This window comes from Pyxicephalus adspersus, chromosome 6 (assembly GCF_032062135.1).
Source record: "Pyxicephalus adspersus chromosome 6, UCB_Pads_2.0, whole genome shotgun sequence".
Taxonomy (NCBI): domain Eukaryota; kingdom Metazoa; phylum Chordata; class Amphibia; order Anura; family Pyxicephalidae; genus Pyxicephalus; species Pyxicephalus adspersus.
Genome location: NC_092863.1, coordinates 85715690 through 85732251, shown reverse-complemented (window position 1 = coordinate 85732251; position 16562 = coordinate 85715690). Strand labels below are relative to the sequence as shown.

At 37.8% G+C, this 16562-nt stretch overlaps 1 protein-coding gene across 2 annotated transcripts; it reads right to left on the bottom strand.

Moving 5' to 3' along the window:
* Positions 1-691: 691 nt before the first annotated feature.
* On the bottom strand, positions 692-8933 carry LOC140334235 (CD5 antigen-like). Of its 2 annotated transcripts, none has more exons than XM_072416458.1 (5): positions 8796-8933; positions 6775-6801; positions 4903-5220; positions 1917-2234; positions 692-1815 (listed from the first exon to the last, which is right to left on the bottom strand). In XM_072416458.1, exons 1-5 carry the CDS (start codon positions 8821-8823, stop codon positions 1811-1813), a joined length of 696 nt encoding a protein of 231 aa, XP_072272559.1. In that variant the 5' UTR covers positions 8824-8933; the 3' UTR covers positions 692-1810. The 2 variants fall into 2 exon arrangements, with proteins under 2 accessions (XP_072272559.1, XP_072272560.1); XM_072416459.1 differs by having other exon boundaries at positions 4903-5217; positions 8796-8932.
* Between the last annotated feature and the right edge of the window lie 7629 nt (positions 8934-16562).

Here is a 16562-nt window from a genome sequence, read left to right as displayed (position 1 = left end):
GTCGATCGGCCTAATCCTAGCCGGCAGGGGTCGGCAACCCACAGCTCTGGAGCCTCCTTGCTATGCCTCCCTTCCCTATTTGCCGGTGTTAACACTTCGACTGCCGGGGTAAGGGGACATTCCCTCCCCTCGGTATGCATTGCGGAGGAGAGGGATTTCCCTTCAGGGGTGTTCTTTGTGGGGGGCAGAGTCATAAGCACGGGACTCGAGAGAGAGTCTGGCCTAGTGTGCTTCTTGACCTCCTGAAATGGCCTAGTAGCCAAAAAAGTTTGTTGACCCCTGGTCTAAGGGTTCCTTGACCAATTAGTCAGTTAAAAATACACCAATGATCTTTTTGGCTTTTTGTAGGGTTAACATTCTTGCCAATGACCACCACACTAATGCTCTTTGAGCTGTGGATATAGTAATCATCAGTAAGCAGGTGTTCCCACATGTAAAACAAAAAGGTTGAGAAAACTGAAATAGGGTTAGATATATGCACATTTCTCGGATACTGGTGTTATCTTTTTAAAAAAATACAAAAACTGATCCTTCAAGTTGTGTTAACACCCATATGTGTGCAAATAGGTCATTACATTGTAATTTTGTCTTGGTTTGATCATGGGACTATGGACTGTATAAAGTGATATCTAATCTGCGGCTGATATATACAGTAAGCATAGGTAATAAAATAACATCTTTTGCAACATCATACATAGAGATGCAACATTTATTAGTAGACAAAATCCAAACTGGTAGAGAGTGAATACAATACTAAACATTTAATGATCACATACAGCCTGACGCTGGGATTTGATTGGGGTGAATTACTTAAACAACGTACCTTTGCATGCACTTTTAATATTTTATTTCATATAAAGCATAATAACTGCAGGCATACAAAGCACACTTCTTTAGCTGTTGGCTGAAAATGATTTTGTGTTCTGTGATAAGGATGCTGCAGAAGCTACACCTCAATTTAGCGGTGTTTTTGGCAGTGGTTGGGTATAACTTATCATAAAGGGAAGATCTGTAGCTGTCTAAAGCTCAGTTTACATGAGGATATCTGCTGCCAAATATGACCAACCAAGCTGAATGATTTCTAATTGTTCAAAATTGTTCTTTTGTAATTCCCCAAACGTTACATACACGTGTATAATATTTTGCCCTTCTGATCATCAGATAGAAAGTGACTTGTGTACTGTCATTCACTTATTTCCAACATGTCAGATCTATCCACATCTAATCCCAAACCCAAAATTCAGTCGCTTATGATCAGTTGGCTACTTAATTCACTTCAGATCCAATCATATTCATCAGTTAAAATCTATACGTATTAGGTCTTCCGTGGGTTTCTTGTAGGCTGATCTTGGAGGTTGAATTTTGACTAATGGCTAAGGCACAGATCAAGCTATGCTTTTGGTTTAAAATATGAATCCAGAAAAACTGATTAACTTCCAAAAATCACTGCATTTCAGCTGTTTTACCTGATGAAGGATTTGTAATTCTGCTCAGTTGTTCTTGCGATTCGCACAACCGCCATATTGCACCCCAACGTGCCCAAGGTGTCCTTGGATTCCAGTAGTGTGATGATGATGATTCATTGCCCATTGAGCAGGCAGGTGACAGAGGAATCCAGAGTCATCTGGCCAGATAAACTAACTGGATGAGCAGAATGACAAATCCTTTGAAAGCTAAACAGTTCTTTATTTGCCCTTCAATGAGTATTTAAATATTTGCTTGGAGTTCCACTTTACAAAGTTGTGCACTTGACTAAATCTAGCTTCATGCAATGCAAAAAGGGAATATAGGCTTCAGATATCTTCTGATTTTAGCCTGTGAAAACAGCAAAATATTTAGTGATCAGAAACGTGGTCTGAAGAAAGGATAGATAGGCACCGTATGTATTAGACAGTGCCGTAGACCTATGCAATTACCTGTGCAGTAGACACTGACATCTTCCACATGGCTGCAGTCATTGTATGACCAAACCCGATGCTTGCATTTATCCAACGATACTTCTTCTCCAGTACATTCTACATCATCCAGCCAAATTGTTCCATTTGATTGGCCAAATCGCCTCCTACCCCGAAAATATGGCTGGCATGAGCCACAGTTAATTTGATTGCAGGTGACATTGGCATCCTTATCATCCCATAGGTCATCACACACACTGCCCCACTTGCCATTATGGTAGACCTCCAGCCTTCCCACGCATTTATTTGGCCCATCAACCAGTCTGACCTGAAATGGTTCTTATTTGAAATGAACATATATTAGTTATAATTAGTCCAAACTCCTTAGTGCCAGTCTTAAAATTGAACTGAATTTATTTACCATTGAGAAGCAGTGATTACATTCAGAAATGATCTAAATTGTACAATCAGTGGTTGTTGGTTACTTTAAAGGGTATTTGTAGCTACTATTATAAGTTTCCACTTTTAAAAGGTGGAGCGAGAGTAGGGTATGAGAATTTATGATATGCTTACCCTCCAGGGTCCAAGATTCTTTCCGTCTCTGCAGCTCACTCATAGAATTCTCAATTTAGAACTATTTAAGTACCTACAAGTTAGGAACTTTGTATCCAGCTGCACCAAAAATGTTTCATAGCTCTTAGCACTTACCCTTTTAAACATATCAGCTTGTGTCCTCGGGACTCCAACGGCTGTATCACATTGGTATTAGTTCTGGCTCCTATCATACCTTTTCATCTACCACTTTGGAAGGACTCAGTGGACATCCCCAAAATACGGAGGTTTTGGGTTACAATGTTCCTACTAGTGTATACAGTGCTTAGTAAGCCCATACCCAAAGATCTTAAAGTGGCCCTTTTGAATGTTAAGCCTTCATTCTGTACCAGTTCCAGCTACTTACTAATATTTTTACAGCTGCCAAATAAGTATTGGTCCGAGCCTGGAGGTCAGCTGTGCCATCTGTGTCTCATGTTAGGTGTAAAATATCCTGGTATCTTATGAAAGAAAATTTGTCAGCTATAGAGTTAAGAAAATCTGTGTTTTGTGGGAGCCCTGGATTGCTTACTGCAGGATTTTAATTGTTTTTGGGTAATCATTTATCTGTTCTAGGTACAATGGCCAAGCCTTTATTACAGTGAGGATTCAATAGTTGGGTCCCATCCCCTCCCCTTGCCAGTCTTTCCTTTTTCTCCATTTTCATGCTTTCTATTCTTTTTCTCCTTGCCGAATCATTCTGAACTTTCTCCTCCCTCTCCTTCCCTTCACCTTTCATACAAGGACGTTGGACATTTCTACAGATTCTATATATGGATGATAGTCACAGACCAGACATCTAGGCGTTATCTGAAGGGCTGAATGTCTTGTGAATATATTGTGCTCTTAAAAACGTACCACTTTTTTGTGTAATCTATATTGCTGCATTGTCTATGTATTGTACTCTCCTTTATTGTATAAGCATATTCTTTATATGTGGCCTTTGTGTTGTTTTGTTAGCTTCAATGATCATTTTTCAACACCCTTGTTAATTTAACTCCTAAATGATATTTATACTTTGTTAATGTATATCTTTTTTATTGTTTCAATAATATTCTATTGAAAATTAGAGAATTATAATTAGCATTTTAATTCTTCTTTGAGAAAGTTGTCACCAAAATAAGTAAGATTTTTGAATATCTCCTTTTCCAATTTTGGCAAATTTGAGGAAAATGTACCTATCTAGACAAAGCGCCCTTGTAAAATCATAGACAGCAATAAAAACGTCATCAAAAATAAAATAAAAAAATTATTTTGGCTACACATATAGAATTTGTCCCAATATTAGTGGAAGAAAGGGGTCTAACTTTCACATATGGAAGGGATTTTATTGTTAGAGCTATGACAATATGGAATAGTCTTCAAAAAGTAGTATTTTGTTTGATTTTAGTATGTTTTTTTGGAAGACCACCAACTGTTTCTCAACTAGAGGGTTACTAGACCCTCAGGACCCATTAGCACCTATTAGCTATCTCTTCTAAGACCCTGTATACATTTTCTTCCCCAGAGATGGCCATTTGTGATGTTCATTATTATTTTTTATTATAATGTAAGGTCTTTTTAGCTTTCCCTTAATGTCATTTAGTGATTTGTCATTCCGGATCACTAAATAATTGAAACAACTGACCGTTGTTGTTTTCAAATGGGGAAGATCTACCGGGGCACCTGCCACTAGTGCTCATCCTTCCAGTTCCATGCAGCAATGCTGTCTGCACAGCTCTTGTTTGTTCCACTGTTGCTGTAAACAATCACTAACAATCATGTAAGCAGCAAATACTGAGCATGTGTATGAGGCTTAAGTGTTGAACTTTCCATTTGCTCTTTGGCAGAGTTACATTTTCCCCATTCTGCTCTTGTGTGGCTGCTTATTTTCCCTTTCCTTGTCACCCAAACGTTTACACACTGCCTATGAAGCAAGGTGGCCACTTATGGTAGAGAAAGCTCACATCAACAGCTTGCACATATAGGGGCCACATGGAAAATGAGCACAGGGAACAAACATAAATAACCAACAGTATACAATACACACAGTCAGAACACATCCAGAAAATTACTAACACGCACAGCCAGAGAACACAAAAATACACAGCTAGAGGTCACATAGCAAGAACACACACAACACTCTGCATATAAACAATAGGAACAAATTCTTAGAATACACAGAGCACATACACAGCCTGAACATTTTCTGTTAGATAACAAGCAGAGAAGGTACTGATATCCTCCTATTGTGCACACAAAGAACAATAAACTTCTGCAAAAGGTTGAAACTCTCCCTTACTTTGTCTAACAAAAAAGAAACCATTTTGGCTAGATCTGGGCTTTAATACTAACTAAATAGGAGCAATTAAAATACCTCTTTAAAAATCCAATGACACATTTTAAATATTTTTTATTTTGATATATTATTACCTACCTCTACAAATGACCCAGACATCCTCCTTGTGGCGACAATGGTGTGGTTTAATAGGATCAATTTGGCATTCAGACAGGGCCTCTTCATCTCCAGTACACTTTACTGTATTTTGCCAGATTTTGCCTTTTCCTTTCTTCAATGTGCCACATGGCTTGCCACGCACGAGGGATCCGCACTTCAGCTCTTTACACACCACCTTGGAGTCTTGGACCTGCCACTTGTTGCTACACACAGTGCTCCATTCCTCATTATGGTAAACCTCCAGCCTCCCACTGCAGCGGTGGGGTCCATCCTCCAATCTGATCTTCAATATCTCTTCTGGAACATACAGATGTCAGGGTTTGGCTTTTTAATTTTAGCTAATCCTCAGAATTACAAAAATGAATAGGCTGTGCAGGGTGCCAGAGTGTAGATGTAAGGTTGGTCAAATAGATAACTGTGCCAAATAGTATTAGGAGATGGTCCTAATCCTACCTCATGTATTAGTTTGGTAGCGCCCCCCCTATATATGCATGAAATAAAGAAAAAACACAAAAAAGACTGGGGATTTTTCTTTGCGGCAAAAATTAATGATATTGTGAAGATACTTTTGAAGGAAATGACAATCTTAATGTCCTTACACTGTATATTAACTTTTGGTCCTTCCCATTAAATTTCATGTGTTTATCCCACTTTATTATCACCAAAAATATACCTGCAATAAAGATTAGCTTGCTTGCACATGTAAGTATTATGGAGCATATATATGTCACACAACCCAATTATACAAAAACTACAATTTCTAAGGATCAATCTAACAAATGTTTCCCATAAGGAAAAGCACATACTTGTCAGGATAGAAATTATTCCATATCAGAATGCACAGCAAACATCAGACATTTGTAAGATTGAACAGTATATTGAGGGGCAATTTAGGACAAACAGTACCTTGTTGAAACAGTTTCAGTTAATATTGGGATCTTTGGAGATGTTAGCTTTTGTATAATTGGGTTGTGTGACATATATATGCTCCATAATACAAACATGTGCAAGCAAGCTAATCTATATAGCAGGTAGATTATTGGTGGTAATTAAGTGGGATAAACACAACTTGTATACCATATTTCTTACCATCTTTACAAACTAATAATAATATTTTGATGGTTTGTGTAAATAAACTGTCTGCAACACATTACCAGAATCAGTAAGAAAATGTGATACACATGATGCTCAATTCTATTATATATGAAAGATATATCCTAATGAGACTCAAGAGGCTAACTAAGATTTAAACAAATGTTTTCAGGTGAAACCTGATATTCAATCTCAGATCCTTCTATGATGTTTTTTGCTGTGCTGCTCTAGGAGCTTGTGACCTGCTCGCACTCTATTGGAAGAGACTTTCACCTGGAAGTAGTGATGTACATGTATCCACATTGATTGTTATGAGACATGTGTAGCGTATTAAAAGTTTGCTATATTGATAGTATTTGAAATTAATATGATATAAATATTGTATTGATAGGTCTCACCATTTTTCCTGAAGAAGCGGGAATTACCGGCAAAACGTGTCAAGATATGAACCCATCGAATCATGCGAGACCATATTATACATGAAAATTTGTTTTTACAATTACTTGTGTAATGTTTTAGTTGTTTTTTAATGTACGGAATAAAATTTATATTTTTTGAATACTTTAAAAGTGTATCTTAAAAGTCCCGTTACTATAGTGTGATACAAAGAAAGTTTACATTTTTTAGGATGTGGCACATTCTGTTAGGTGTCTATTCATCTATCTTTGACCACTAGAAATAAGATTATACTATGCTTTTTTTTGTTTGTTGCTATACCAGGGCAGTTCAATATATAACTGTGGTGTAAAAAACACATACCAGAAAATGCAAATCCAACAATAGAACCTAAAATAGAAATAAAAAAATGTTATTATGATTTCACATCTGGCTGATCAACTTACAAAGCTAGTTGGCATAAAGTGTACTTTACTATGATGTTGGTGGTTGTTCTACCCATTATTACCTATGCTGTGTCGGAAAGTCATGCTACCTGTCAAGGATCTCACTGATTGCCAACCAGCTCTGACATCATTAGTTCTATGCATGACCTTTTTGGTGAGTTCAATAAGGTATTTCTTACATGCTGCAAAACTGGAAAGTGTGCAGGGGAGGGCAAATATAAAACTAAAAAGCATGGTTGACATTTATTATGGAAAGGTTAGTTGAACTTGGTATAATTATCTCTAGGAAGAGGAAATGTAGAGAGTACATAAACACCTACAAATACATAAATGGTACACATACTAAACTTGGTGCAAAGTCTTTCACTTTGGAGGCACCATAAGGACACAAAGGTACTCTTTGTGCCTGGAGGCGAAGATGTTTATGTTCCGTGTACAGAAAGACCTTTATTATAGTAAGAGATGTGATTGTTTTAAATAGAAGTCAGCTGGAGTTGGCTTTGGCTAATTGTAGATTGCTGGTTCAACAAGAAATGACATTTTAGATCAGTGCTTCTCGACCAGGGTTGCTTGGAATCCTTGGGTTCCTCCAGAGGATGCTAGGGATTCCTTTCGCAATGAGCAGTTTCTTCCTCTCAGGTCAGTTTAATTGATACCAATAATCTTTTTGACTACCTGTAAGGGTGGCAGCCTTCGCACCAGCCAACAATGTAAGAGGCATTCTTCCTGCTGACCACAACGCTAATATACTGTAAACTGTGGAAATAGTAATTATAGCCGGGGTTCCCTGAAGACTTGAAAGTTATTCCAAGGCTTCCCCCATGTTAAAAAGTTCAAGAAACACTATTTGAGATTGTTGGTTCAACAAGTATCTGATTTCCTTTGGCCACTCAGATTTTCTTTCTGTACAAGGATTTCTTTGCTCCATTTGGATCAACTGCAAAGTGTTTTTATTTTTATGTTATGTTTGTCTTTTGTTTGACTTTGATAGGAATTTGTTTTCTTTTTTAAGCTTCTCCTATGTAACCTTAAATGTGCCTGTAACCCTAACATTTAACTTCCATGTTATCCGAACACTCACACAGGCTCTTTATGTAAAAATACCTTACGTAAAATTTCCTCGCTAACCCACTCTGTAAGCCTTACTTACTGGAATCCTCACTTTAACTTTTCCTGTAACCTTAACTGTACCTCTCCCCTATGCAAACGTAAAGCCAAATTTATGGCCAAGATTGCTATATCATTACTGTAATACAGTCAGGCTGCATACAATGTAGTAACTGTGGATTTTTTCTATTTTTAAACAGTTGTATTCGCAGAATCAACGGTTAACATACCCATTATTAGTGGTGAGCCAGACTGTGGCACAACACTGAGAGTATTGGGGAGTGCAGTGCTCTGGGTCTCCAGTGGTCCCACCAACCCTGCCCGGTGCCCAATCAACAGATCTCACCTTTCCTTTGGAGCACGGATGTCTGGATATTCCATCGCGCCCACTGTTACTATCAATTTAACTGAAGCTTCTTGGGGAACATAGCGGTCTGTGTCTTCACTAGCCCTTCACAGTGCTCAAAACCACTCTTCCTAAGTTGACCGGGGAACACAGCAGTTCTGGTCTACACCAAATTAATGTGCCTTGCCCCTGCCCAATGCTTCATTCAGCAACACTCATTTTATCGGAGGAGTGCGTTGTTGATTAGATTACCGGGCAGGGTTTTCGTTGGACCATTGAAGACCTGGACTGTTGTGTTTCATGTTGAGCAGAGGTACATGTGTTTATAAATTAAATACCTGGCCACAGTTATAACTATATATGTTCTGGCTTTATTGCAGTAATCATATGGAAACCTTAATAATATTTATTATCTATCTATGCATGTGCCATTCCTTTATCTATCACATCCTATCAATAGACACAATAGAATACAATAAACTCACCTAATAAGAAAAGCTCGGTCACTCCCATGGCTTTTAAATATAGTCCAAAACTGATTGTAAAAGCTGCTCTGAAACGTGCATGGCATTATATGACCCAAATAACAGTGGACTCAGCAGAATTCCTGCTGAATTCAGGAGAATCACATCTCAGGTCTGGTGCCAGTATATTATGAAATGTTTATGTGACAGAAAGCAGAAATTTGGAGAAATGTTCATACATAGTCAGTATTTTAAAACCTTCCCATACACTACTGTATTACCATAAATTAATTTATTAGCCTATAGTGATACAAGCGAAGATTCTTCAGTGCCAGATTTACCATTTGGCATAGAAGACATTCTCACATTTGCAGTTCTAGGTCCCAGGTTCAAATCTCGGCCAGGACATTATCTGCATGGAGTTTGCAGGTTCTGCCCTTGTTTGCATAGGTTTCCCCTGGGTACTCTGGTTTCCTCCCACATTACAAAAACATGCAATTAGGTTAATTGTCTTCCTCTCAAATTTACCTTAGACTGTATCAATCAGATTTAACAGGGGTGCCCAGACTTTTTTGGCTTGCAAGCAAATTTTAAAATGACCTAATAACTTAATAAAATGTCTATTTTTTTTTTTGTGCTTTTAAATGTGTCACAAAAAAGGAACAATTCATTAAAATATAAAAAATGTAAGTTCTCAAAGCCATCAAAAGATAACAAAAAAAAAAAATAAACTGCAAAATATTAGCAAATGTGGGACGTTGAGAAGGAAGTTAATTAGGGCTGATCAGACCTGTTTTATTACTACAGGTAGTCCCCGGGTTAAGGACATCCGACATATGGACGACTCCTAGATGCGACCGGGCAGATGCTTGGAGGGGGTAGAGGCTTGGAGGGGGCAGAGGCTTGGAGGGGACAGTTTGCATGACTTGCAGAAGAAGTCTTTTGCAAGCTCTTGTAACTCTTTTTTGACCAAGACAAACTCTGCAGTTGTTTCTTTTTGCATATCAAAGCACAGCTTGCTCCAGAAGTTAATAGCTGTCTAGTCTGTATAAAGTTTTAAAGTTTTTTTGCTTTGTTTGTGATTAACTCACAGTGAGGTTTTTATACAGTAACTGACACCACGCTGCCTAATATTATGTTCAAGTAAACATCGGTCCTAATTGCATTAATTAAAATAATGTACCTGTTCCGAATTACATACAAATTCAACTTTCAAGAACAAACCTACATTCCCTGGCTCGTACGTAACCCGGGGACTACTTGTATAATACAAATTTGCAAATGCTTTGCATACTGAGCATCATGAAGAATTCTTGTATTAGAAAGGTTATTTATTAGGTAAAGGTTTTAAAAAAGGAAAATAATGGAAGAGATCGGTTTGATATCTTGTAGTATAGAAAATTAACCTAAACCATCACAATTTTTAATAAAACAAAATAATAAAAATGCTGCCCGTAACAATGTCCACTTATAGAAAGAAGAAGTGGCATCTGGTTTAGTAAACATATGTAAAATTTTTCCCGATTCTCAGGTCCTATTTATTTTCACTTCCTAGTAAACCTAAATTATGATAAATATGTTTATTACTTGTTATTTTTAAAAAAAGATAATATGCAATAAATTTAAAGAGAACCGAGGTGCAATGCCAAGGATGGAGGCTGCTGCAGACTCATAGGGGTCTGTTTATAAAGCAGTGAATCTGACTTTCCCTGAAACCTTCCCTGATGAAGAATCAATTACTGCCACTGAAACACATGGACATGGAAGATTTACCACCAGGGAATGTCAGATTCCCTGCTTCAAAAAAAAGACCTGATAACATCATCTTTGGTGATGGGTTTAAAGCAACCAAATATCTCTATTGGCAGCCATGTGCATGTGAATTTTTTAAAGTTACAATTAAAATATATGTAAACCCAGTCACTGATCTAGTAAATACAAAACCGAGCAGCTGCAACTGCCATTCAGTGAAAGAGCATTGGTGAGGTTTTCATGGGTAATCCATTCATTCTCATTCCTCCATGCATTCCCTATGGGTGGCTATGGGTAATAATTCTTGCAGTATTTCCCTGGTGGATGTGGTTATGACAGTGATAAGTAAGTAAGTGAACTCACATGTATCATATTATTGAATTCTTAATTGTTTCCAATTTCTAATAAATCTGTAGCTTTCATTAATCCAATACCTGGTGATATATTATAAATCAATCGAAACCCCAAGCAAAGCTTTCTAGATCTCAGAAATGGATGGACAGAAATACAAATCATTTGGCAGGTAAAATAACTCCTTCCTATGTATGGTTATCTGTTCACAAGGGCAGTTTGTTTATTCTGAGACCATCTGATTCACATCTGTTCCAGGATTCACAAACAGCACTGCGTGAATCTGACGTCACAGCATGAACTACATGCAGCTGGCTGGAATACCGCTTTGTAGATTCTTGGTATGCAGCAGCTGCAGTTGATATAATGTTATCTTGTGTATACGATAAGAATTCATTCATTCATTCATTCATGTTATGAAGCTGGAAGATATCTCTCAGCTTGCAGCTCTTCACATGCCCCTTATCCACCATTATTTTAATCTTTTACCTTGACATTCCAGTGTCTGCATAGCCTGGCTGTCCAATTATACCAATGTCCCTGGGAACTGCAAAATCCAATTCAGAGAGTTTCACATTATTTTCCTTCCCTTTTTTTTATTATTGTCAGGGATAAAAAATGATTTCTTTACACATATGTATTCCTAAATTGTTACATATATAGCATTCTATCTAACCAGCAGGTGGTGCTATATGCTGCTTTTCACATGTTTTCTTCTGTCTCTCTAGCACCAAGTCTGTTATCTGCAGAGCTAAAGCTAAAGCTGTGTACACACATGCAATTCTTGACGTTGGAAAGGATCCATTGACGATGAACGACCCGGGCTGTACGCACGTCAGATTCTTGCCCGATATCCGCCCTGAGACAATGTGTACGTGTGTACGTAGCTTGAGACAGGCAACTTCTACCATGGAAATGAGCTTCCATTATTCTATCTCGATTAATGAGTCAGCAGCTCAGCTTTCTTGCTTCCCTTCCAAGCAGAACTCAACAGCTTACTTTTCTATCTCGATAAATGACTCAGCAGCATTGACTCAGTGGCCCAGCTACCCATCTTCACACTTAAGATATGACAGCAGCTCAGCTCACCCTGCTCCTCCATTAAGCAGCTACTTAGCAGCTTTGTCCCCCTCCCCCCAGCTCAACTCACCCTGATGTGCAAGAACAATGTGCACCTAAACCACCTTACATATTAATACTCGTACTTACCCCCAATCCCTATAGTAAAAAATAAAAGTTAGTTAAAGACTAATAAGGCTGTGAATATCTTATACCCTTCACATAGAACTGCATATCCCTAATGTTTGTGGCTACAATTAATGCTCCATTCAGAATGCCTTCAATTGTAGCCATTTTACTATAGAGAGCTGTTAGGAATGTTAGGAATCGCAGGACATGGAACTTTCTTATAGGTGGGAAGCTGATGAGTGTTCAGCAAGAAATTCTGAAAACAACTAGCAGCTTCTAGGTATAAATTAACATTTAAATTAAATCTTTATATTTTGCATATATGATTGTGTATCTGCTGCTTTTTTAAAATTCCTAATGATTACAAATGTCTTTTAAAGATATATTTTGAACTGCATGCATGAACTGCATGAGAGAATGATATTAAAAGTGTTAATATTATCCCCCAGAAAGACATCCAACCATATTAATTAATGTAATTATGTTTAGAGGAGTCTGACATCAATGACTATGGGACATCTCACAATATTCTGCATTAAGATCTACATCAACAATGCTACTTTGTTTTAACCCAAAACTGTCATTAAGTATTTTGATATCTTTAAAGAAAAGCTGCACTAAACCTTCCAGATAAACTGCTACTTATAAATAAGAACCAGCAATTATAACACAATCCTGCTGGAAATGCTTACTATAAATGATGAATGGGAAAAGTTCAGACACAAACATTTATTCTATGACTGTGCAGCCTTTGTGATCAGCTGGGTCTTCCATTTGATGGATGGTGGAATCTTATTACTAGATATAAGTTACTGCTCTATGTACAATGAGATGACTCTACTGAACATGTCTGTGAGATTTAACAACCTTACACAGAACCCTGAAAAAACTGAGCAAACTATTCCTACAGAACAAACAGCAACAGGCTAATCAAACAAACCAAATGCAAAGCTCAGACAGTCTGTGTCTCTTTTACTATGAAAGATGAAAAGTGTTGAAGAAATGGGCAAATTCTGTCAAAATAGAGATTTAACTCTTGACATGCACTTTACTATAGTTTTTTATTCAGTTATTATTATTGCATGGTACTGCTCCAATGGTATGTTAACGATTGCCATTTGGTTGTTAAATATTATTATTATTATTACACCGGGGAACGCATTGTTTTGTTGAGTTAGATCTTACACTTGTTTTTTTACTAATTGTTGGGTAATGAATCCAGAAATGATCCCAGTTTTTTGCTATCACATCGAGTTTTTACAATACAGGGTACCCTCCATTTTTGTCAAAAAACATACAATTTTTACATACAATAAAAAAAATGAATTAATAACTTGAATGTATTATTTATTTAAATTTAAATTTAACAGGCACCATAACATAGGATTTATTGTTACTCTTTGACTTTTTTCTTTACAGTGAAACATTTGAAAATTAATTGGGTAAGCGGTTAAGGTAAACATTTATGCTTATAGCTTTTCCTGGAGTGTTCAGTGTTAGGACAATCCCACCGGATGCTCCAACAATAGTCAGCCATCATATGTACATCCCATCTACCCTGATACCATCCTTCCATGACCTTCAAATCTTGGTGGAATCATTCACCTTGCTCATCATTGACTGCACCAATGGCTTTGAATGATAACCAAGCATTCTTTTTGACTTCTGACATTGTCCTGATGAAATGTTCATCTTTGATGAGCTGCCGAATCTGTGAACCATCAAACACACCGGCCTTTATTTTTTCAAATGATAGGCTAGGAAATGCCAAAATTAGGTCATGTACAATGATTGGAATCATGCCAAATCACTCAACTCATGGTGATCAAATCTCTTACAAACAGAGTCCTCTTCAATTTCAAACTTCATCGTTTTCACCTACTTCATCACCATAATCATGTTCTTCAAGAGATTGTAGTGTAAAGAAAATCAGCACTGGGATATCATCTGAATGAGCCACTGGGCGTATAGCCGATGGTAGACTAGGATACTCTATGTTACATTTATTTTTCTTGGTATATCTTGAAGTTTTCACTATACAAAAGTAACAGTCACTGAAATGATCTCCTGGCTGTCGCCAAACCATAGGAATACTAAATGGCATCTTATCACGTGTTCCCTTTGTCCACATCCGTAAACCCTCCACTTACTGTCTGCACACCTTATGAGGAGCCCAAGACCTTGATCACCAAGTTTAAGGCTTTGTACACATGTGCAATAAATGTTTTGGAAAGGATCTTTCATGATCCTATCCAACGACTAACGATTGCATGATGAATGAACAAGTCCTGTATATACAGATACAGCACCGTTCTGCTCTATGGAGAGGGGAGAGATAGAACGACAAACCGGCACCCCCGCTGCGCTCTCTCCTCCTTTACTTCCATTACGATCATTCGTCTTCCATTGATCTGCCAGGACGGTCGTTCGGACGTTGGACAGCGAGCTCTGTACACACGCCAGACTCTCATCCGATATCGGCCCTGAGACAAGAACCATTGCACATGTGTACCCAGCCTAACTTTGAAATGTGCCAAATAGGCTTGCTCTACAAATGTGCTGATGTTCGCCCTTTGACTGGGAATGGTGAAACTGCCACAGATATAACAAAATGAATTAGCGTGGTTTAGGCTATTAAGACGAGAAACAGCAGAGCCAGACATGATCTGAAAGAAAGGAAATACGTGTGTAGTTAGTAGGAAATCTGACATTCCATCACTGCTATTGAAATACATTGACTTGGATTACACCTGTCAATGTTTGAAGGAATCTCTTATTCCCTGGTAAATAGAACCCTAATTGGATTTATTCAACCCTCTTTGTTTTATTAGCTCTTCAACCCCTTACATTTTTTGGGGGGAAGTGTTGCACCCTTTGACATCCTTGCATTGGGTGCACAGTTGCAGCTCATATGTATGTGGGGGTGTGCGGGTAATTGTTCTGCTAACAGGCACCATACCGATATAATTTCACCGTACATCAAGCAATTTTATTTTATTGATAATGATTATTATCAGCAGGTTGCAAATGATAAAAAAACAAGAAATCTACTTCTTATTCTTTCTAAATTTTCAAAAGAATTTGTTTGTAAATCCAGAATGTTAGAACTGTTATGGAGTTAGCTGCTGTGTGCAAGAGACAGGTCCACTTATCCAGAATTGTGTTGTTATAAAGACTAGACTAATATATTTTATTGATTTTGTCTTACATCTATTCAACTTGGAATTTAATGGTGTATATAAGATGTCAAACAATCCGCTGACTGTGTGTGAATGAATGGACAATAGCAGATCATTCTCTCCTGTATCCCCAAGCCTGGGAATGGGACATTGGTGCCCGTCCTTTAGACACACAAATGTTGTCATGCCATTGTTCAGGGAAGTAAGACATCCATTTGGGTTTGGTCAACCCCTTTGGTTCTCATGACCTCTTCATGAATATTATAGTTCTGCAAAATCAAATAAAATGTCTCAAAAGCAATACTGACTTCTTCGTCTCTATAAATGGGAAATACACTGCACTTCTGTTCTGTACTGCTGCCAGTTATTGCCAGAAGGCTGCACATTTTAGATTGTACAGAGAAAAAGGATCTGAATTGTGTGCAAGATGTGGCTTGGCCTTAGGCAAAAGAAAAAGAGAAATTCTGCTTCGCCTGTTTAGTGGAAACTAAGAATTTCAGTGGAAACAAGGTGGAATACATTGAGCTAATAGGAATATTCATTTTATACTTTTTAAAGGGGTCTCTAGATTTAATAATGCATATAGAGACACTTATTGATAACAAATATTAATTTTTCAGGGTAGGAACGCCTAATTATTATTATAATAGGATTTATAATAGGATAATAAGGATTTATATAGCGCCAACATCTTACGCAGCGCTGTACATTAAATAGGGGCTGCAAATGACAGACTAATACAGACAGTGATACAGGAGGAGAGGACTATGCCCTGATAAGCTTACAATCTAGGAGGTGGGGGAAGTATCACAGAGGAGGGGGAATATGGAATGAAGGGAAATAGTGATGGTTTCAAAAGACAGAAGATGATGGGTAGGCAAGTTTGAAAAAATGGGTTTGGAGTTCTCTTTTAAATAAGCAGAAACTGGGGGCAAGCCGAATAGGACGTGGAAGACCATTCCAGAGAGTCAGGGCAGCTCTAGAAAAGTCTTGGAGCCCCAGTGTGACAAGGTTATGAGTGAGGAAGTCATTAGTAGGTCATTGGAGGAGCGGAGAGAGCGGCTGGGGAGTATTTTTTTACCAGGTCAGAAAGGAAAGTTAGTGTTTCCAAGGAATAGTCTATCAGGTTTCAGCCTGGGTTCCTCCAGAGGTTACTAAGGGTTTCTTGAGCAATTTGTAACTTTGTAGATTAATTTAGCTGATACTAATGATCTTTTTGGTCTGTAAAGGTAAAATTCTTCCCATTGGCCACCACACTAATGTACACTAATAAAAGTTATTTCGAGGGTTCCCTCATGTTAAAAAGGTTGAGTAAGGC

Bases quoted from the DNA above. Each gene is read 5' to 3' on its own strand.
- LOC140334235 (XM_072416458.1), bottom strand. From the start codon at position 8,823: ATGGGAGTGACCGAGCTTTTCTTATTAG. The intron at 6,802-8,795 runs GTGAGTTTATTG...TTTCTATTTTAG, and splicing joins GACCGAGCTTTTCTTATTAG to GTTCTATTGTTGGATTTGCA. The intron at 5,221-6,774 runs GTATGTGTTTTT...TGTATGTTCCAG, and splicing joins TGTTGGATTTGCATTTTCTG to AAGAGATATTGAAGATCAGA.